This window comes from Eurosta solidaginis, chromosome 4 (assembly GCF_040869045.1).
Source record: "Eurosta solidaginis isolate ZX-2024a chromosome 4, ASM4086904v1, whole genome shotgun sequence".
NCBI classification, from domain to species: Eukaryota; Metazoa; Arthropoda; class Insecta; order Diptera; family Tephritidae; genus Eurosta; species Eurosta solidaginis.
In genome coordinates this window covers 252721787-252744571 of record NC_090322.1, presented here as the reverse complement: position 1 = coordinate 252744571, position 22785 = coordinate 252721787, and the positions used below count along the sequence as shown (strand labels likewise).

The window sequence follows — 22785 nt, the reverse complement described above, 5'->3', positions numbered from 1 at the left end:
GTCTTTAAAACTTGTCTACAAGAAAAAAAAAGTAACCACACAGGTACAACAAACAAACACACAACAACAAACGCTGCCTCAGTCAGCCACACAAATCGATCAGTAAGAACCACCCTCGGTTCTGAATGAACACACAGCACATACACATATATATACACAAGCATCAATTTTGACAATACCTGCTCATGTACCTACGAACTATAAATACAAGACAAACGACAACAACAGAGCAAAAAGAAAATCGACACTGATGATGGCTCAACGCCGACACCGGTTTGTCTCGAAACCAAATTTGACAAGGGATGACGGAAAATTGTTCCAATATACATCATTAAGTAAAGGCATATTTCCGATGCCTGCACTTCATCAAAAGTTTTCATGAATCTTTAAAGAGTAGCTCAGAAATCATTACACTCATAGACAGAAATTAAACATTAATTTAACACTTAAGATTATCATAATTGCTTAAGCAGCAAATTAGTTGGCTGTTAATCGAAGTTGAAACACGAAGTAGTGTAATTAATGTATTCTGGGTGGCCGTGACGTGATATGGTTGCAAAAAATAATAATAATAGTGGAAAAAAAGAAATAATATTTAAGTAAATACAAAGAAAATGGCTAAAACAAATTCCAAAAAAGTTAAAATCAAGTTCATTTTAGTACGTAACGAGTGCGAATGTCGGCAAAAAAACTGTAGGGAATTTAAATATTGTAAAACAACTAAAGGATTTATTTTATTGAAGATGCGTGTACTTTCATTGAACCAAACAGACCGTAAACATTAACGTGAATCAAGAGAGCTATGATATTAATAACTTAACTTTTTCAAATATTTACATTAGACGACTCAACAAAAAATGTGTGACGATGTGATTTGAAAGATTTTTGTGTCATCCCTCATCAATTTGATAAGACTTACGTTGCAATATTAAAAACGCAGCACTAAATGTATCTTTAAGCGCAACCATAATGTAGAAAAGTTACGATTTTGAAATTTTTACAATCATCATACATATACATATATTATTTCTAATAGCTGTTTTTATGTACGGGTCCCTTTTTCGCTCTTATTTGGAATCCAAATCTATAAATAAAGTTTTGGTTATAAAGACGGAGATTCGGGCTATTAGCGAGCATTGGGCAATTTTGGTCGTAGTGCTTTTGTTTAGCTATATTTTATTAAAATAATTTGCTAAAAATAAACGATTGTGAGCACACAAAGAAATCGATTTGTACTGTGGCATTATTGTGAATATTTGCACTGCACTACCGGCAGTTGCTCCCATACGCCAGATGGCAGCGCAAACTCTAAGTTTTAATTGATTGATAGAACAGCTGATTCCTGTTAATATTTGATAAGACTTTTAGATTGGCAGCGCAAGATGCGGACGGGTACGGCTCGTAGCTTATAAAAAACAAAACTATAAAGGTGGAGCCCATTAACCGAACTTAGGTTACTTGAAAACCATCTAGATTAGAAACTTCGGTGCATAGAATACATATATTGAATGCCGATAAATTCCACACTGTCATTCTATTCTTGTTTTTGATAGTCTGCATAAAAAAGGTATTTTGAAAATTTAAATTTTTGAAAATGAAATTTTTCCGCTGCGGTTTAATCCATTTATATAAATACAGTACTTAAAGTTTGTTTGTTTTATTTTTATTTTCCCAATTTACTATGGAAGAAATTTAAACATTGTGGCCCACCCCAATCGTTCGTACCACTTTTCAAAATATGTACCTCGATCCGTGCATCTCCTAGCGGAACTTTTTGTTGAAGATGTTGTAGTCCCTTGGGTCTTTGGCATTAGTTTAAAATTTCAAAATTCTAACTTCCCTGGAAAATACTTTAAAATATATCGGAGGATTCAAAATCACTTATGATTTTTATTGCACTGTCTTGATCCCTAGAACTGTATATGAGGCTCCGCTTTTGGTCCCTAGAACTGTATATGAGGCTGCGATTTTGAAAGTTTTTTAAAACTTTATCGCGAAATTCCTCCATTTGGTTTGAAATTTTTCTAATCTGTCCCCGGGCGCCACATATCGGAATGTTTCCCCTATTAAATGCATTGTTATCAGCTTCTCAATTTACTTATTAACAGCTATGGCCGTCCAGCAAGGCATGCCAGTCGTTTCTTCACTCTGCTAACTGGTGCCAATTGGTCACACCAGGGGAATTTAAATCATTTTCCACCTGGTCATCTTTAATTTCTTAGTCGGAGCGTCATATTTCATTCGCATAACATGGCATAGCCAGAGTAGCCGCTGCGTTTTGATTCGCAGGTTCCGAACTACTTATCAAAAATGTATCGCAAGACTCCAACCGATCTGTAAGATATTTAGACACTTCGTAGTACACTCGAGAACTTCGTAGAACTATTTGACGTCATGTGAGCGCAGCGACAGTGATTCAGTAAAACAAGCAGTGCATCAGTTTTAGCTTGTACTTCAAGCATCTCATGCGTGAATTCTATGGTCAAAAATTTTCTATGTAAGCGCATACCAACAAAGTTGCATTTGTATTCGAAGCTCTGCCGGCGTTTTGCACCACTGATCTAGATCGCTGCGATACCTAATTAGTTTTTTCTTTTGTGTGTAGTTGTCATTGAACCCTGAACCACATCGTAAATTTCAGCCAAACTGCTTAAAAAATGGTTTCCAAAATTCCATAAAAGTGGAAATATTTTCTGCTTGTATTGCATTGCGGGCGTTATCTGAACTATCGTAAGGTTTCAAGTTCCTAGCTCAATGAATTCTCATTACAAATCGATCGTAAGATACCACATGTTCTAAATGGACTTTCTAAAAATCTCCATCCCTGCCCTATCTAGAGAATTTTTTTACTTAATATTACAATCTATGTAGTAGGACCTTAAGTCATGTTCAAAGTTTGAGGTCTCTAGGTTATGAGAAAGTTATTTAAAATTGAAAATCAAAATGTCCAAGATTCTTTTAAACTTCACTTTCTAGGTCCAGGCGAAGTTACTCAAAAATCTATTGCAAGATTGCCCTATTTAATACTAAAATTAGCGGACAGACATGAAGCGGACCTAATATAAAGGAAGTAGAAAATAATATCCTAAATATTTCTCTGGAGCTAACAATTTTGTTCGTTGAGGATCACTAGGAGGTAATGGGGCTAAACGCCACCCTGTACTTACTGAGGGAACTCACAATGGACAAAAATGTCTCCGAGAGGAAGTGTCGGTAACATCCACGCACGCCCTCTTAACCTAACCTAACAATTTTGTGGTGGTGGAAAGAATTTTTACCGTCATTAAGAATTCTAAATAACATCTGAAGCTGGATGTCAAGAAACTCATACACCAAATTTTAATAAGAAATCTCATAATGAACAAAAGTTATAGGGCATAGAAAACAAAAAAAAATCTGATACGGTCTAATGAACAATGTTTGTAGATGAATATAAAATTTGTTTCGTTTAATAAAAAAAAAATAAAGTAAATGCCTAAAAATGCAAAAACTTAACGTTAACATTTCAATTGGCAATGAAAGCTTTTGCAAAAACTACAAAAATAATTATTTTACGTCTTGTAAAAGTCATTACTAACCAATTATTTCAAATTAGTAGAAATGTTGAGATAAACACATACTTACCTATGTATTTTAATTTTGTTATAAATAAATGTATTAGTTATAATTAAATTATATTATTTATTATCTTTTTTCGAAATTACTTATGAAAATATCGACTGCTGAGTGGAATATCGCCCCATCTCTAAGATAATCCGAACATACCGAATTGAAAGCTATTTACTTCTATTGGTGTTGCAAGTAAACGTTATTTGGCGCAACCGCATAAACTTTATCAGGGAAATGAAACTCACCGACATCCCGCCGCCCTTCTATAGTCGTAGATGCAGCCCCTAAACGGCTCAGTCCCACAGTCCGGAGCTATGGAGTACGGCTAAGTTCTCACACCAACGACAAGCTGCCTGCTATAGGAGGGTAATTTCTACCCAAATGTAATAAATTTTGGTATTGCAAATATCGATCCATCTTAATACGTATTACGTATTGTACGTATGTAAAAGATATTTCATTTCAATTTCGAATATTATAGGCGAATGACCCTTTAAAGTTGCTGGCAAATTTATCGTTTCGTTTTCATGAGCATCTTTGCTACGAAAATTCGGTAAAGTTTTGGTGTAGGATTTTGCAAATTTTAATTTTTTCGTGAGGGATGATTTTTTTTTCTTTATTTTGCGTGAGGGTGGTGCACTCACAAATGAGGGTGAATTTAATACTTTAGTATACTTTTTTTGTTTAAATACAAACATACATACATATGTAATGCATTTCGGGATAAGAAGGAGGAGAAGTACTGATGAGATTAGACTCATTTTACCGCACGGCCTGAATACAAAATGTACGAAGTATCCTTTAATATTGTTGGTATGAAGTCTCAAATCGTTCTAAGCGTACATTTGGAAACGTAACCCTTGTAGGATCATACGATATTTTCTCTATTGTCGAAACTATCGTATACTAGAATTTCTGGCTTACTTCAACTTCCAAAAAAATGTGTGGATTATATGCGTTTTAACGATTTTGAATGAAACCCAGTACAGACGTTAAGGTGCTGTAACGACACTATCGACTACCGCTGCGGGAAAAATTTATGTTTTTCCAAAACTAAAACTATCGATAGTAACACAGCTTTTTCATTGTCAAGCCAATTCTTTATTACGGGTTCGTGGATAGGCAGTTGTTAGGTTAAACCCTGTCCTTCCATAACAGCTATTGAAATTCTACAATTACATATTTCGTTTGAACTTTCACGTATCAATCAGCCTATTCGGTAAATATCGACGAAAATATAATGTTAGGTTGTGAATCGGATTCATGCTCAGGAGTAAAGGCCACATGGAGAAAAATGTTTCCCTTAAATCTAGAAAAATATTTTCTTATTCCGAAAATTTAAGATATAATCAATATTGACTTGGTTTTTACTTTAATTAACAAAACGACTATTCCCGAAATAAGAAATTTTGATTCTTATTAAAAAACAAAAACAAAATACAGGAAGAAAAATGTAAAAAAAAAATAATTAAAAAAACAAGAAAATATTTCTAAACATTTACTTAATTTAAAAGAACGGGTTTACTTATATTAAGAAAAAATTAGGCGAGCGATTTCCTTGCTGCCAAACAACAACAATATTGTATGAAGAAAAACGTTTTAAAACTGTGAAAATTATCAAGAAAACATTTACTTAATATTGCTTAGTTTGAATCTGGATACAACAGTTTGTAGCAGGAGCTTGCAAATAAATAAGAAATGTTTTCTATAATGAACAAAAACGTTTCTTGGTTTTTTCGCATCGCCTACCAAGTTTCTTGGGCTCTCATTGGGTATTAAGATAAACGAAACTAGACATAATAACGGGATCTTTTAAAATTAAAATATTATTGGCACCACAAGCACACAAAAATCTTTAGTTAGTGGTTGCATTTTAAAGTGAAAAGACGTTTTTCATACCAGTGAGTAAAAAATAAAACAAGAGAAGTAATGGCGGATATTTTGTTGAAAACACTTAGCGAATGGAAATTGGACACATTATTTGGGCATCTAAATTGTAAGCAAATATATTTAAAATAAAGTCTAAACAAACAAGTAAGGAATGCTAAGTTCGGGTGTAACTGAACATTACATACTCAGCTGAGAGCTTTGGAGACAAAATAAGGGAAAATCACCATTTAGCAAAATGAACCTAGGGTAACCCTGGAATGTGTTTGTATGACATGTGTTTCAAATGAAAGGTATTAAAGAGTATTTTAAAAGGGAGTGGGCCTTAGTTCTATAGGTGGACGCAATTTCAGGATATCGCCATAAAGGTGGACCAGGGGTGACCCAGAACATTTTCTGTCGGGTACCGCTAATTTATTTATATATTTCATACCACGAACAGTATTCCTGCCAAGATTCCAAGGGCTTTTGATTTCGCCCTGCAAAACTTTTTCATTTTCTTCTACTTAATATGGTAGGTGTCACACCCTTTTTACAAAGTTTATTCTTAAGTTATATTTTCATCAAAAAACCAACCTAATCACCATGTTTCAACCCTTTTTTCGTATTTGGTATAGAATTACGGCATTTTTTTCATTTTTCGTAATTTTCGATATCGGAAAAGTGGGCGTGGGCGTAGTCGGATTTCGACCATATTTTATACCAAGATAAAGTGACTTCAGATAAGTACGTGAACTAAGTTTAGTTGAGATATATCGATTTTTGTTCAAGTTATCGTATTAACGGCCGAGCGGAAGGACAGGCGGTCGACTGTGTATAAAAATGGTCGTGGGTTCAACCGATTTCGCCCATTTTCACAGAAAACAGTTATAGTCATAAAAACTATGCCCGTACCAAATTTCAGAGGATTGATACATTTTTGTTCGAATTATGGCATTAAAAGTATTCTAGACAAATTAAATGAAAAAGGTCGAAGCCACGCCCATTTTGAAATTTTCTTTTATTTTTGCATTTTGTTGCACCATATCATTACTGGAGTTGAATGTTGGCATAATTTACATATATACTGTAAAGATTTTAAATTTTTTGTTAAAATTTGACTTTAAAAAATTGTTTGCTTTGCGCGAGATATACAGGCAAAAGTGTGACCATTTTATGTATCTCTATTTCTTTTCAGCAGACGCAGCAGTACCAATTCAAAAGACCGGGGTTAATTTCGAAGCCTCTCTGGAGAAAGTGAACGAGGGAAAATCCCTCCGCAAGGAGCTACTCCTGAAAATTTTTGAACGATCTGCGAGATTTTGAGGCAAAAACCCAGGATCTTTACGAAATGGCCAAAACGTTGATTTCCTTAAATATATACAAACAAAACTTTTCCTAAATAAGAACACCGGCGTATGCCGGCGCGCCGCCCACGCCGCCGCCGCCGGCAAAGTGATCGGCGTAAACCTCTACTAGGGACTAGTCATCACACTCCTCATCAATCTAGGGCGTTGATCAGACAATTCAATAAAAGCGTTGGACGCGTGAAATTTCTAAAAATGTGATTAGGGTTCAGTTGGTCTTATATATGACTATCAATAGAAATTTACGCGTCCAACGCTTTTATTTAATTGTCTGATCAACGCCCTAGATTGATGAGGAGTGTGATGACTATTACCTAGGACCTACCTAATTATTTTCTAGCTTTTGGTATTATTATTACTTCATGTAAGTATTGTTTTCAATAAAACCGTTTAACTTAAATTTTTTTTTTATTTATTTTATTATCAAGTTTTAGTCTTTATTTAATTACCTATTATTTCTCATTCTATTTAGTTCATTTAGTGACTCATTATTACATGGGCTCTGGATTTTGTTACAATATAATTCCTCAATACATAATCCTTCCAAAGACTTTACTCGACTCTGCGCCACGTATGCTTGTTCCTCCCCCAACTCCAAGATATTTGCATGTCATTCCTACCGGACTGTATGTATTATGTGTTCCAAATATGAACCAAATCGGACCACAAATACGATTTTTGTGAATATCTCGATCCTTGCGCCACCTAGCGGCAATTTTTTTCATAGGTCGCTTTCTATTCTTGTATGTATTATGTGTTCCAAATGTGAGCCAAATCGGACCACAAATACGATTTTTGTGAATATCTCGATCCTTGCGCCACCTAGCGGCGATTTTTTCATAGGTCGCTTCCTATTGTTGTATGTATTATGTGTTCCAAATGTGAGCCAAATCGGACCACAAATACGATTTTTGTGAATATCTCGATCTTTGCGCCACCTAGCGGCAAATTTTTTCTTATTATTGCATTGTCGTCGGGTTCTGAACTATATTCCGAGTTTCAAGCTTGTAGCTTATCGGGATGTTACTTAAATTTCAATTATAAAATTCGTGCCAGCCATCCAACCAGCCAGCCTGTCAAGTCAACCTAAATAAAACCGTTTAATTATGAAAGTTTTACACACGTAACAATGGAAATTCCCATATGTATATACATATGTACATCTGTATGTACGTATCCATTTCGAGTATGTTGCCACAATAAAAATAGACATATTTTATTTACAAAAAAAGGAAACTTGATTACTTCGTTAGAAATGGAAATAATGTCCACTTTTGTTGACTATCAGCGCTCTCACCTTAAAATTCAATGACCTTCACAATGCCTTCTAGAGCCTTAAAATACATGCATGCAGGTGGGGTTCAATCAAAAAAAATTGGGCTTTCTTCCTATACTATACTATAGACCTATACTATAGAACAATACACAGGCACAAAACGTGGTCTTCCACTAATTTTCCGCGAAATAAGTTTGCTTCAAATCGCATATAAGGTTCTATCTAGTCCTGTGCAAAAAGCAACAAACTAACTAATTGGACCTTAACAGTGTGGCTTTGATACATTTGCTACAGACCAGAGCTCCACGATGCTCCAGATTCTGGTGAAGAAATAAGAAATAAGAGAATCGAAATTTTCTTTTTATTTCTTACTTCTACAAAATTTAAAAAAAAAAAATACCAATTTAGTTCTTGAAGAAACCCAAACTTTCGTTTCTTTTATATCACGAGTGCAAATGACCAACAATGGGTTTCTGTTTTAATCAATAGTGCTACGAAAATAATAATAAATATTTAAATTTTCTGTATAAGGCAATAAAGAAATATTATATATTTACTTATTTATTTGTAGTCATACATGACGAGAGTGCACTTACAGACTAATGACAAAACTTTTAAATTTTTTGCTTATTATAAATAATATATTTTAAATGAACAATATAAAAATTACAAAATTTTACAATTACAATTTTAATCAACACTTACATGTAGTGAAGCTACAAATTTGGGTTTAGAGCTATATACATAAATCAGATTTGAAGTTTTTTTTTTCAAGTTTAAAATTTTATTTAAAAAAAAAAATTTTTCAGTGTATTACATTTTTTTTAAATTGTATGGGTTCGAAAGCCGATGTGAATACCTTTCCAATGGTACCAAGATCTTTGAAATCGGTTGATCCATTCCATAGTTATCACAGCTCAAAAGTACCTATTACCGTCATTTTTCACGCATTTTTCACAACATTGACACCTTGCCACGCCCACAATTTTTCAAAAATGCAATTTCTAAAAATGAGGTTGTGTTTGCATAGGTAAAGTGTACCTGTGTGCAAATTTTCATCGAAATCTGAGGGGTCAGGTTCAAATGCATATCGGGTTTGATATCAAATTCATCATGAATGCATATCATATGGATGAAGGCATGGATTGACGACTACTCGCGCTTTACTTAGAACGCTAATGTAGGTAACATAGAAATGTTATATTTTTAAACTGAGAACAAAAGTTAATTCATACATATGTACATGCATATATGAACATTCCTACCTGATATACCTAGTAAAGTAAAAAACATATTTTTTGCACATCACCTATCAAAATAAAAATATTCACTTTCCGAAAAAAAAACTTTAAATTCTCGTTGAATAAACGGCTGAAGAAATTAAGCCGATATGTATATACTTTGTATTTACTTTCCGGCTTTCCCCTCTCGAAAACGGCCTTTAGCAAAAAACAAAATCGACGAAATTTTATTCGCGTTTCAATGTTGGTTTTCTTTCTCTTTCTTTTTGTGTGAATAGAGAAAATTGGAGAGCAATGGAGAGTCTACGAATAATACTCAAATAAGCTCAACTTAACTCCCATCTAAAAGTATTGCTTTTCTGTGCATGGGGATGTGGGCGATAAATTTCTGCGGTTTTAATTTACTCCTTAATGAATGAAGATATTCATACAAAATTTAAATTCAAAGACTAAATATGGTTTAAATCATAACTTTTATGCCTTTTGATTTTTAAAGCCATAAAATTGCTAAGAAGGTTTTTTCTTTCATGAACGCCTCGCCCAACCTAATAATTATTCGCATTTTAATAATGTGTAAGTATTTTGAACTTTTTTGATTGCAATCACAAACTGCCTTAACGGTATACCCTGGTTGGTGTGTCAAGCCCTGGTATGTCTTCAATTCCTCCCAAATGTCCTGCTTTGCAAAAAGGCTTCCAGATATGTTTCCCCATTTTTAATACCCAGCGTAAAAAGTTCGCCTTCAACGGGCCAATCCTAATCCCTTCCACATAAATGGCTGAAAAAAGTCATATAAGATGCATGAGCAGTTTAAAAGCGTAAAAGATCGGTTTCCTTTTTTGGCTCACATAATGTATGAAATAAGGCACTTATTTTAAGACCATTAAATAAATAAATACATTTTAGGCGCGATAACCTCCGAAGAGATCTAAGGCCGAGCTTCTCTTCCAATTTGCGTTGTGCTCCTCTTGATTTTCCCTACAAATTGGCCGGACGAGACCTATATGTTTTATGCCGACTCCGAACGGCATCTGCAAGGCAGATGAGTTTTCACTGAGGGCTTTTCATGGCAGAAATACACTCGCAGCGCTTGCCAAACACTGCCGAGGGCCGACCCCGCTTAGAAAAATTTTCTTCTAATTGAAAAACCTTATTTCTAAAATTTTTGATGTTGCTTTGCCCAGGGTGTGAACCCAGGGCATACGGTGTGGTAGGCGGAGCACGCTACCATCACACCACGGTGGCCACCATTGTAAGAGGGAAAATACGCTAATTTTCGGCTCGTAAAAGATCTTATAATGAGTGCAAGCGCTTCTATTCTATTTAGTTGTATTTTATGGCCCTTTTTGACTTTCTATGTTTGCTAGGAACCTACAAAAATAGCAGTTTTTAAAAATATCCGAGAAAAGCAGCATCAAAATTTTTGAATTAGAAAGCTGTTTTTCAAAACACTCATGAAAAGATTTTCAGTGAAAATTTATTTGCCTGCATCTGCCGTTTGGAGTCGGTTTAAAAAATGTTAGCTCCGTCCAGCCTCTGGGGGAATTCGCCACAGTTATCCTTTTTTTAATACTCAATCCAAAAAACTATATATGTAAAAATAAATAAGTAAATGCAAGGCGCGATAGCCAGCTAAGAGATTTTCGGCCGAGATTCTCTTACAATTGTCGTCGAGCTCCTTTTAATTTTTCCTACATTTTTTCAGAAGAATTGAACTATGGAATTTCCTCAACAAAAACAATATTACGCTATGAGGTGCTATTTGGCAAAACAGCTCACTTCGAAATTACCATTTTTCAATTATTGTTCTCCAAAGGAGAAATGAGATGAAGGATTAAAATAAAAAAATAAGTAAGGACGAAATTTGGCACGAATATTTAGAATTCAGCTGATAAATAGGTACTTATAAAATACTTAATTATATATTTGTATTATAAAAATAATTTGTGTAATCCGCTCTTGAAGGCAAAAAAATGCTTTAATAATTTATCAATAAGGACTCTTTTGGATGAATAGCTTTTTTGATGTTTAAACAAAATTATAATTATAAAATTATATATACACATGCACAAATCCACAATAGTAAGACATTCACATTTGTTCCACCTCAAGGAACTAGATTATTATTTCGTGCTTTTATTTAGAGATTTAGGCATCTCAAAAATGTGTTCCTAATTACCGATTATCGGAGGGAAAAATTTATATGGGAAAACTAGTTATTAGGAGCTAAATACGAAAATGAAGATAGCGTCGTTACATACAAACTTGGTGTAGAAAGACATTTAAAGCGATATTAAAAACAGCAGTGTTTTTTTACGTTTGCGCGTAAAAAAACGCCTATCTTCGCATATATAATGCTTAGGATACCCATCTAGCGGCAGTGGTTAAATAACTAGCTACAGAACAGGGTGCACCTAAAATCGGAGGCACAAACCTCTGGTGGCAATAATGTATAACATATAGCTGAATCAGTTGCGATGAATAGTGGACACGCACCATTTTAAGAGGCGATACATGGAATTAGTGAAGAGGTGAGACATAGACACATATTTCAGTTACATCTGAGTATAATGCGGATTGAAATTCAGTAGTACAAATTTTATGCGCAGCAATGTGTGTTTAAAGTATGACGCTTAGCAGTCCATATAAAGTTTAATCGTAAACGTCTATAGATGTAAAAAAAAAAAACACAGCTAATATATTGCTAAAAAAATTGGACTTTATGCCAATGAAGGCTGGATACTTTACCAACATTTAATTCAAGGTTTCCCTTTTTTAAGTACCAATAAAATTATAGTGCTAAGAAAACGATACATTTTTAGCCAACAAGGATATTTTTTTTTAGTGTTTATGATAAGGAAAAATGCTTCCAAATTTAGTTGATAAGACTTTTTTATTGATCGATAAGACTTAAAACTGATAGACAAAAAAACATAAATTGAATACTTATGGCTAGATAAAAGATTAATATTACCAATCACTTAAATATTTCGATGACTTGATAATTACAAAGAAACAACACTGCTTATACTTTGTGTTTAAGCGCACAGAGAGAAAACTCACAGGGAAATGAGCGCGGGCTTGAAAAAATACACATTTCATCTCTTTCTATATAGCATAATGTGGCACTACTCACACATATTCCGATTTACTACCGGCCATATGACAAATTTGGCAGCTTGAAATATTTGGCGAGTACGTTGAACGAGAAATTCTCCAGTATGTACGACCGGCGGTTCCACATCCATATATGGTCAAAGTTGGAGTCGCTACTGATAAGGAGCCATTGGCATAGATGGGGGCCTTTATAAGCGAGTGTTAACGTGTTTTTACTATCATTGCATTTTGTGCGTTCTTGTAGTGTATGCGATAAAAAGAGACCAGCAGCAACAAAATACAAAAAGTCCCATAAGACTTGGAAATATATAGTATATATTAATTAATTTTAGTAAACTTAAACAAAAAAGTAAGTATGCAAAAAAAAAAACAAAAATAAATATATTGTGTAAAAAATTATGGCTTAAAAGTGTATAAAAAATTATTTAAAACAAGACATAGACAATTAAAATTATCAATGAAGAGAGCAATATGAGCAATGAATATTGAAAATAATGGTGGAATTAAAAAAACTTTAAACTTTGAAATATGCACACACTGGCTTTTAATCAAAAAAAAAAAAAATTACTATAAAATATATTAAGTGTGCACGAATTGTTCGTAAAAGGAAGTGTGCGCCATACCATGTATATAAATACATTTAAATCGGGAATAAACTTTATTTAGTGATATAAATTTCGTTCTAAAAAAATAAAAATTTTGGACTTTAAGCTGAAAGTAAAAAACAAAATTGACAATTGCCTACGTGAGGCATCTATAGGTTAAGGATGTGCGTAGCTACAACACTCATTTCGATGGGCGTGTCAATTTGCATGTGAATCGGTTTTCAAAATTCAAATACGGAAGTTGTTTTCCATTTGTATAGCCTGCGATTGTGCGTTACTTCCGTTTTCGAATTAGATCTATACATACACATGTACATGCAGATGTATGCAACTGTGTGACAAGTGCAGTAAACGAATGAGTCAGCAGCTGTGGTAGACATTGACCCCGCCAACGCCCTTGTCGTTGCAAGCCTACTCCACCTATGTAAACAGTGAACTCTCCCTTAAGGGTACTCCTAACGTATGTCTGGCACGAGAAAATCATAAAATACTTTTGCAAAACAAAATACTTTCATCAAAGTTTTGGGATCGAGTGTAAAAAGAATCGTTAAGTGTGAGGTACTAATAACACGTCTTAATTTCAGCCTTTTAATATTGCGTTTATTTTCAAAAACGTGCAACAATTCAGTAAGGAAATTTTCATTGTCAAAAAATAGTTGATTGCCTTAATAGATTTATGTCTGAACAGAAAATCCTATCACGACTGCGGCTTTAAAAACAAATCCAATCGAAATTCGTTGGAAACTTGCAGACTTAATTGTTTTCAAAGAAAGAATGAAGATGGGCTTAAGGAAATATGGTAATTTTGAATCAAATTTTCAGAAAGCGAGTTCTTGAAGAAAATTTTTAGATGGGGCGTACTTCAATAAAAGTCTTGATTAAAAACCAAAATGGAGCGTTCTTCAACATATTTCTGAGTAGCGCATTCTTTCAGTAATTGCTAAAGTAGTGCGTCGAAATATCAGCCCAGCTAGGGGGACTTTCTATTCAGCAAACTGTTATGGTTTTCATTCAAAGGGCGTTGGTGTTCTCTATTCAATTAATAACATTGGAGAACTATACGATAACGAATGAAAAACCGAGTTCACTCAAATGATGAATATGAATATGCAAACTATTTATAAAAATTTTAATAAAACATGGATCTAATGAGTACGAATGGTCATATATGTATGCCAATGGTACATATGTATGTCATTCAAAGGATTGGCCATTTTAGAGCTGTTATGATTTGAAAAATGGATTTTGATCACGGATTGTACACGCGATGCGGACCCTGATGTATGTCCCATATGAAAATAAGTAAATAGAAAATCGGCGCTTCGTCTACTAAGAGAGGGATGTATCTCTTTAAATGATGTCTTCCATTGAAAGTCATCTTTGATTTGAAGAGAGTTGACAACAAAATTATCAAATGTACCTACTTAGTAGATTTTTAATTAATTAACTTAATTTCTTATTTGCTTTCATATTCAATTAACTTATCTTTTGCAAATCTAAAAACACCCTACTTCAGAATTCGTTTGAAGAACGCCGTGTTTCAGAAGTTTTTTTCAAAAACACCTCAGCTAATGGCAGAATATATTGAGTTTGAGCTCAGATAGGGCGTTTTCAAAAACACAATCTGAGATAGAGCGTTTCTCAAACAAAATCTGAAATAGGGCGTTATTGAATCGTTTTCTGAGATAGGGTCTTTTTGAAACGGTTGCCCAGAAAGGGTGATACTCCACTCGGCAATTTTTTAAAAATGTTTAAACTACTTTTCCAACACCCTTTGATATAAAGAACACAATTTTTACTTATGATGAGTAGCAAGAATAAGTTGTCCGAATTCAGTCAAATGGGTAAGTGGAAATCACATTCACCGCCAAGCCTGAAAGTGACCTCAGTATTTTTATTCGAACATTTGCAAGGTATTGAGTTAGAGAAAAAAATGGGTTGAGAATATTAACGGAGTGAACTACGGGCTTTTATTTCAATACAACACACCAACCTACTTTGCAGTTTACTAGGCTTTACATTACGATTATGTTGAATTTTGTCCAAACAAAAATATAGTGATTTTATTGGTTGCACAAATAAACAAGATTCAATTTAAACTACGAGACTAATACCGATTTCACATAGAAACTTAAACGAACCATAATTTCGTTTAATGAAATAATTAAGTTCACCTTTTCACACGAGGTCACTTGATTCATTAAACGAACAGCTGTCGTCAGCCTCAAAAAAAATATTACGCTTTTGGAAAGAATAGTTAAGATGGATAGCATCCATCCAGCGGGTTAGGGGGTCAGAATATACCCGCGGTAGGTATGCCTGTCGTAAGAGGCGACTAAAATACCAGATTCAAGGGGCTGTGTAGCGCAACCCTTCAGGTTGCCAGCGCAATATATAGCTTCTCCAAACCCAATTGTCAACCTCACCTATCCTCGGCGAATCCTGTTTCACTAACAGACGAGGCTCTGGCGACCCCAAGCTCCTCAAGGAACTTGGGGGTGGGGAGGGAGGGATGGCCTGAAGGTTTAACGTGGCCACATAAATCGTTCCCAAGATGGTCGGGCTAGCACTTTAATGATGCTGTGTCACCGGAGCGTACCGGATCTGTATCCGGCAAAGGACCATCACATCGATAACACTCCCCAAAGCCTTCGGGGAGCAACCTTATCGCTACAACAACAACAACAACATGGATAGCAGCCGTTTCCTCCTTAACTATTAAGGCAATCAAAATAAAATTAATGCGCAACTACTTATAGATGTTGCATTTAGCCAAATATCTGCCTATTTTCGCAAAAGCCATATTATCTTTTGCTGCAAATACAGCGAAAATAAATTTTTTAATTTTTTTGAAGGGTTTCTATATTTTGTAAATTATTGAAAATAATTTATTATTGATTGTCATTTGCTACATTGACAATAAAATTCAACCCATCAAGCAAATGTACTGGATTTTTGACCCCATTGGGCATTCAATAAAGCTATAATGAGATAATAAAGGATTTATATTTTTTATGAAAGATTGAGTTCAATAAGGGCTTTAATGTAGAAAAATTTTCTAATTATTTCATTAACCCTCTGTATGAAATTTGTATAAGCTACATACAAATTCAGATTCCTTTTAAAACTTAGGAAAGCAACAAAGCTCGTCTCGAAAAAAATGTGTAAGCCGCTTTTACTGTTTCATTTGAGTTAGACTGCGGGAATAGCGTTACAGACCAGAGTTCAACCAAGATATTCGCTACATGGACGAAAGTCTCTCGAACCAAATGCTCACTGATACCTGATAATTAGTAATTTAAAAAGTTTAAGTCTATAATTTACATCTGTTTTGGGTTTACGGTAACATGGGCACAGAACCTGACGAAAGGTGTGCGAATTGCCAAATGATGTCTGCATAAAGCTCGTACAGGTCATTATTTAATCTTCTTCGGTGCTCGCCATTGCCAACGAGTAGAGGCTCTTATGAATGGTCCCTTTTAACGGAATCTAACGTAATGTTCGTATTGTATATCGACTTTTATTAAGACCTATTGTGCTTTACCTTTCAGTCTATTTCAGTCTCTGAGTCAGGGTCAGTATATGGATTACCTGTTTACCGAAGAGCGCTGTCCACAATTGACACCACATAGTGATATTCTGAGGGTGGGGTAGGGTTGCCAGATTTTTATTTCGGGTTCCCGGGACAAACCTCAAATTTTAACCAAATTCCCGGGATTTTTTTTTAAATTTCCCGGGACATTTGAAAAATAAGAAACACCAATATATTTGTATGGGTTGCTCATTTCGGCGAAATAATTTTTAGATAGAATTAAACTTTTTAAACTTATTTATTTATAACAAATATTTTTATGAAACAGGCTAATAATTAATACGTTTACTGTGTTTAATGCGAATTCAATATTCTATGGATTCATTTTCCAAACGTTATTTTAAAACACAAAACTTCCCCATGCAAAATGAATATTTAGGTGTGCGAAATGTCAAACATTGACAATATTCAGAACCCACAGTACGGATAATTTTTCTTATTTACAGAGTTGCATGCAATATGCTAATGACCTGAATTCAATCGAAGCCGCAAATATGGCCATGTTTCGTAGAGGATTATAATTTATTAATTTTGATATTGTGAAAATGCCCAGACATAGCATTTCCTGGCGGGACTTTTTAAAATTTGTGAAAAATACGGGATGTCCTGGCCAATACGGGACATTTGGCAACGCTAGGTGGGGGCCATTGCACCACGTAGTTGCAATACGGGATATCCCAAAATATCATACATCATTCATACAAGTACAAATTAGGATGATAATTTTACCGAGAGCTCACTGTACCTACTACTTTCAAATGCGTCAAAGGACGTGACAACATTTTCCGGGACTATTGCGCAATGCGCTGCAGGCTGCTCCTTAAATAGGTGCTTTATGTTTGGTTATTGATATTTCAAACTGGTTTCAAAGCCTTGGCACATACATTTTCTTATCTAAATTTGCCACACACACATACAGTATAAGTATGTATGTATGTACATACAACACAACCATATATGTATGTACATAATTCTGCCTACATTTGAACTTGACTTATTTTTATTCACATCCGCCCTTGTACATACATATGTACATGCATACATATTTCCCCCTGTTTACGCCAACACTTTTATTCACAAATGCCCACTGGAAATATGAGTACATATGTATGTACGTACACACATATGTTTGAATAAATTTTAAGCCTAACAAAGAGATTTGTAACAACAATGCGATAATTTTCTATAGTTGGCCTTTTTTATTCAAAACAGCGAAGATACCTACGGCTCTGTATTCACAACAGTACATCCATATAAGCAAAATGCCGGTTTTATTAAAGATAATCTCTTATGGTATCCAATAAATACCCAGTTACGCTATTTCTCTCCACAACACCACCTACTAAGAAATACATCAACTAGTATACTAGCTTCAATCCGCTCTCACTCGTATATACACGAGGTGAAAGCATGACAAGTTGTAGAGAATTTCAATAATACCTAACTATATATGTATGTCAATAGTAGGGGTGACTCGATTTCTACGCTTTTTCACTGCTGCACAGCAAACATGACCATATATGGTCACAAAAATGGTATCGCCTTTGCCAGCTGGAACATGTATTTGTACGATATCAAAGAGAGCACTATCAAGTGAGGGTTAAACCACACACGCATACAAAATGTGATTGAAATCACACTCAATTGGAGCCTTCTTCACCAAAAAAATATTGCGCATTCACTCACACGTTTGTTGTTATAGGGAAAAAGTTGAAAAAAGAGCATAGATACATCTACTTTGTGTGACTTGAGTGTGTGTGGCGCGCTCACAAGAAACGACTATACACACCCAAATTTATTCGCTACTCGTTTGTGTAAAAATTTTAACTGCCATTTTTTTTATATAACGGCGTCCCATTCGTTGTTGGACTGTCAAAGTGTTAAGTTGAATTTCTCCTATTTTACTTCTCGAGCTCAAGGTGAGGTTATTATTTGTATGCGGTCTTAAGAATTTGGTTAAAGTGTAGCGTGTGATAAAGCAAATACTTTTTTATTTAAGTTTGTTGAAAATGTGTGTAATAAGTTGATCGGCGTATTTTGCCAAGTGAAGATTTATTTTCCGCTGCCGGTATACGTCGCGCTGAGCTGCGCTTGCGCTTTTCTGCAATATTTGTGATTGTTATCCACCTTCCTTTTTGATACTCGTTCGTTTTCGTCTAATCCAATATGTAGTGTTGGTTATTTTTCTTTTCCTGGAAACCGGGCGTTGCCCTTCAAAGAATATTTGTTGTTTTTATTTAATATTTTTTGTCACTATTGGTTTATTATAACTAAAGAATAATTTGTAGATTCATGGTTAATTTACACAGCTGCTGCCTTTTTTTTGTATCAAATCGGTTATTTTATTTTTATCGAATTTTCAGCCATATTTTTGTTTCTTATATACGTGAATCATGAATCATGTGTCATTCGTATTTGAGTCATCAATTTTTTTTTTTACTCATGACTCAAGCAAACATATTTGAGTAATCTTTTTTCTATCCATGTTGAAATTGTAGTCATGTTTAATATTATGTAGTTTGCTTTGATTTTTATTTCATAATTTGTCATTTGTTTACTGGAATTAAAATTTTTTTGTATATGAAAATTTTATGTATTCGCATATTTTCGCGGGTTTGCTTGATTCATTGGATAGCAAAAAATTGTTTTAATCATCACAAAAATTGCTCGTTAAAATTGGCAATAGAAAGTCTAAGCTCTTTTCTAAATACAATAAGGAAAAAAAGGAGTTGCATTGTTCGCACTTAAAGCAAAAAAGTCAATATACTTAAAAACATCAAACATTGTATATATGTATATTTTTAATTCCCATTTTCTTTTATTTCCAGCAGACAAAATGTGTGACGAAGAAGTTGCTGCCTTGGTTGTTGACAATGGTTCCGGTATGTGCAAAGCTGGTTTTGCCGGTGATGATGCCCCCCGCGCTGTCTTCCCTTCAATTGTGGGACGCCCACGCCATCAGGGTGTTATGGTTGGTATGGGCCAAAAAGATTCATACGTCGGTGATGAAGCACAAAGCAAACGTGGTATCCTAACACTAAAATACCCCATTGAGCATGGTATTGTAACCAATTGGGATGATATGGAAAAAATTTGGCATCACACCTTTTATAATGAATTGCGTGTTGCACCTGAAGAACATCCCGTTCTATTGACTGAAGCACCCTTAAATCCAAAAGCCAACCGTGAGAAGATGACACAAATCATGTTCGAAACATTCAACACACCTGCCATGTATGTTGCCATACAGGCAGTGCTATCGCTATATGCCTCCGGTCGTACCACTGGTATAGTGCTGGATTCTGGTGATGGTGTATCGCATACTGTTCCCATCTATGAAGGTTATGCGCTGCCACACGCCATTCTACGTTTAGATTTGGCTGGTCGTGATTTAACCGACTACTTGATGAAGATTTTGACTGAACGTGGTTATTCATTCACTACCACTGCCGAACGTGAAATTGTACGTGATATTAAGGAAAAATTGTGCTATGTTGCACTTGACTTTGAACAAGAAATGGCTACAGCTGCATCAAGTTCATCATTGGAGAAATCTTATGAATTACCTGATGGTCAAGTGATCACAATTGGTAATGAACGTTTCCGTTGTCCCGAAGCTCTATTCCAGCCATCATTCTTGGGTATGGAAGCATCTGGCATTCATGAAACTACATACAATTCGATCATGAAGTGCGATGTGGATATCCGTAAGGATTTGTATGCCAACACTGTATTGTCTGGTGGTACCACAATGTATCCAGGTATTGCTGATCGTATGCAAAAGGAAATCACCGCGTTAGCACCATCAACAATGAAAATCAAAATCATCGCGCCACCAGAACGTAAATACTCTGTATGGATCGGTGGTTCCATTCTTGCTTCCCTGTCTACTTTCCAACAGATGTGGATCTCGAAACAGGAATACGACGAGTCTGGCCCATCAATTGTGCACAGGAAATGCTTCTAAACCAGTTACATGCTATTCCATATTATTATAATAATAGAACTTCTAGAGATTTAAAGGATTTTTCTTTTTTAAGTTCTCACACAAATGTATTATTTTCTAATTATTTAAAATGTTACAACAAATTGAGAGGAAAGAATAAGATTGGCAAACTCTTCTTGTTATGATGTCGCCTTTTTGTACGAGAGTGACAAGAGGAGTAAAGATTACAACCAAAAACAAAAAAAATCTCGATTTCTTTTCTTTATTTGAAATGTTCAAAATTTTTAAATACAAGAGTTCCAAATGAAGCGTTGTTGGAAGTAGGATTCATCTTCATTAAATGCATCAAAATACAAATCATATTTCATACAACTTAAATAGACAATTTTGAACAATGCAGGTGTAACTCGAAATTTTCTGTATTTGAAATTTCTGATGATTGGTGCAGCCATTACCCTTATATTTAAAATCTCATTTAATTTTCCTTTATGATACCTTGTAAAGCGTATTTAATGCGCCTTTTTTTTATGTAGGAGGCGTTATTATCGGATGTAGGAAGCATTTAATGTTTCTAGTTAGTATAGGAAATACTCGATGAGACGAAATTGGTGTGCCTATATTTGCTTTTTATTTTCTAATCTAATTATTCTCTCAAAACGAATGAAAATTTTAAGTTACATCTGCATTAGTTCCAAAATGCGTTATTTATGTATCATCGAAATGTGTACCATCAACATAAAAAAAAAACGTTTTGTGTTCTAATTCATAAAGGAAAAAAGTTGTGTTCAAGTAGATGTTAATGAATAAATTTAATCCATCGTTCTTAGCGTCCAACGAAAACACAACTTTTCACTTTTTTATATTTTTGCAAAAAATGGTATATTTACTTCAATGTTTATTTTTATGTTTTTAATTACATGCGTATTAATTTTCTTACGCTAAAATGTTAATTAAACAAGAAAATACTAAAGACTTGAAACAACAACAAAAAATAAAATATTAATAAAAAACAACAAAAAAAACTATTTTCTTACCCACACCCATGAGTGTCATTATTATGGTTGCTGGGTAAATAAAGGGAGCAAAGCAAATATCGTCTGGGCTCCCCGGGCATTGAAAGGGTCGAGGACAATGGTATGCTGCATATTAGATATACGCCGCCGCTGATTTTCGTCGTTTTTCGCAGGCCGCCGTCGAATGTCAAAAATGTCGGCGCGGTACTATATTTTCTACTCTTTTTTTTTTTTAGGACGACCGTATTTTTTTTCCAGGCCATTGTTCATTTCGAAAATTGGTCCGATGTGGTCGAAACGGGGTATCAAGGGATGCGCATCACTGCCAGTTATAAAAATCCAATTGCAAAATTTAACACTTTCTAACCGTTCAAAAGTTATTTGAGAAAACAGGCGCTTTCAATGCCAGCTAACACGAATTTTGCATCACCGAATTTACCACGTTATTAAAACAAAACACTAAAAGAAAATTTGTATAACAAATTTAAATGGTCAATTCGATAACTGATAAAGAACAATGAATTTAAATAAAATAACCCAAGTCGAACCGCACTCAGCATTTAGGTGATTAAATTTTGAATTCCCCTAAAAATCAATACAATTTGATTTCTCTTTCTGGCTAAATAATGAGTTATGATACAATTGAACAAAGGAAATAACCAAATATGAATACTCTTGATGATCAAAAACTGAAAATCATTTTTCGATCACTTTTTGGAATCATTTTTGAAGTGCTTTGATGATTAAATTTTAATATTTCATAAAAATCAACAAAAAGAATAATCAAATATGCTTACCTTTCGATGAACAAAAACTGAATATAGTTTTTCAATCAAATTATGAATATAGTTTTTCAATCATATTTGAATCAAATGTGTTTACTTTAGGTGATCCAAAATTTATAATCGTTTTTCATTCAGCTTTCTGAATATTTTATGAATATATTTGTTGACTGAATAATGAATTTTATACTTGTTGAAATTTTACTTTTCATTAAAAATCTTATTTTTTCTCACACACAAATTTTTTCAATCGTGAAGCTAAGAAAAAATATATAAAAATTTTATTATTTATGCAAAAGATATTCTTCAAGACAAAAAATAATGTAATGCTGCTCGTGACCGAAGATTTCCCCAATTATCTCTCCACCTTC

The 22785-nt window shown here is 34.3% G+C and overlaps 1 protein-coding gene across 4 annotated transcripts; it reads left to right on the top strand.

Annotated features, from left to right (window-relative positions):
• The first annotated feature begins 12667 nt into the window (after nucleotides 1–12667).
• Act5C (Actin 5C) lies at nucleotides 12668–21641 on the top strand. 4 transcript variants are annotated; one of them, XM_067785699.1, is made up of 2 exons: nucleotides 12668–12825; nucleotides 19502–21641. In XM_067785699.1, exon 2 carries the CDS (start codon nucleotides 19510–19512, stop codon nucleotides 20638–20640), a length of 1131 nt encoding a protein of 376 aa, XP_067641800.1. In that variant the 5' UTR covers nucleotides 12668–12825; nucleotides 19502–19509; the 3' UTR covers nucleotides 20641–21641. The 4 variants fall into 4 exon arrangements, with proteins under 4 accessions (XP_067641800.1, XP_067641803.1, XP_067641802.1 ...); XM_067785702.1 differs by having other exon boundaries at nucleotides 12676–12825; nucleotides 19505–21641; XM_067785701.1 differs by lacking the exon at nucleotides 12668–12825 and adding an exon at nucleotides 18440–18592 and having other exon boundaries at nucleotides 19505–21641.
• Nucleotides 21642–22785: the final 1144 nt, after the last annotated feature.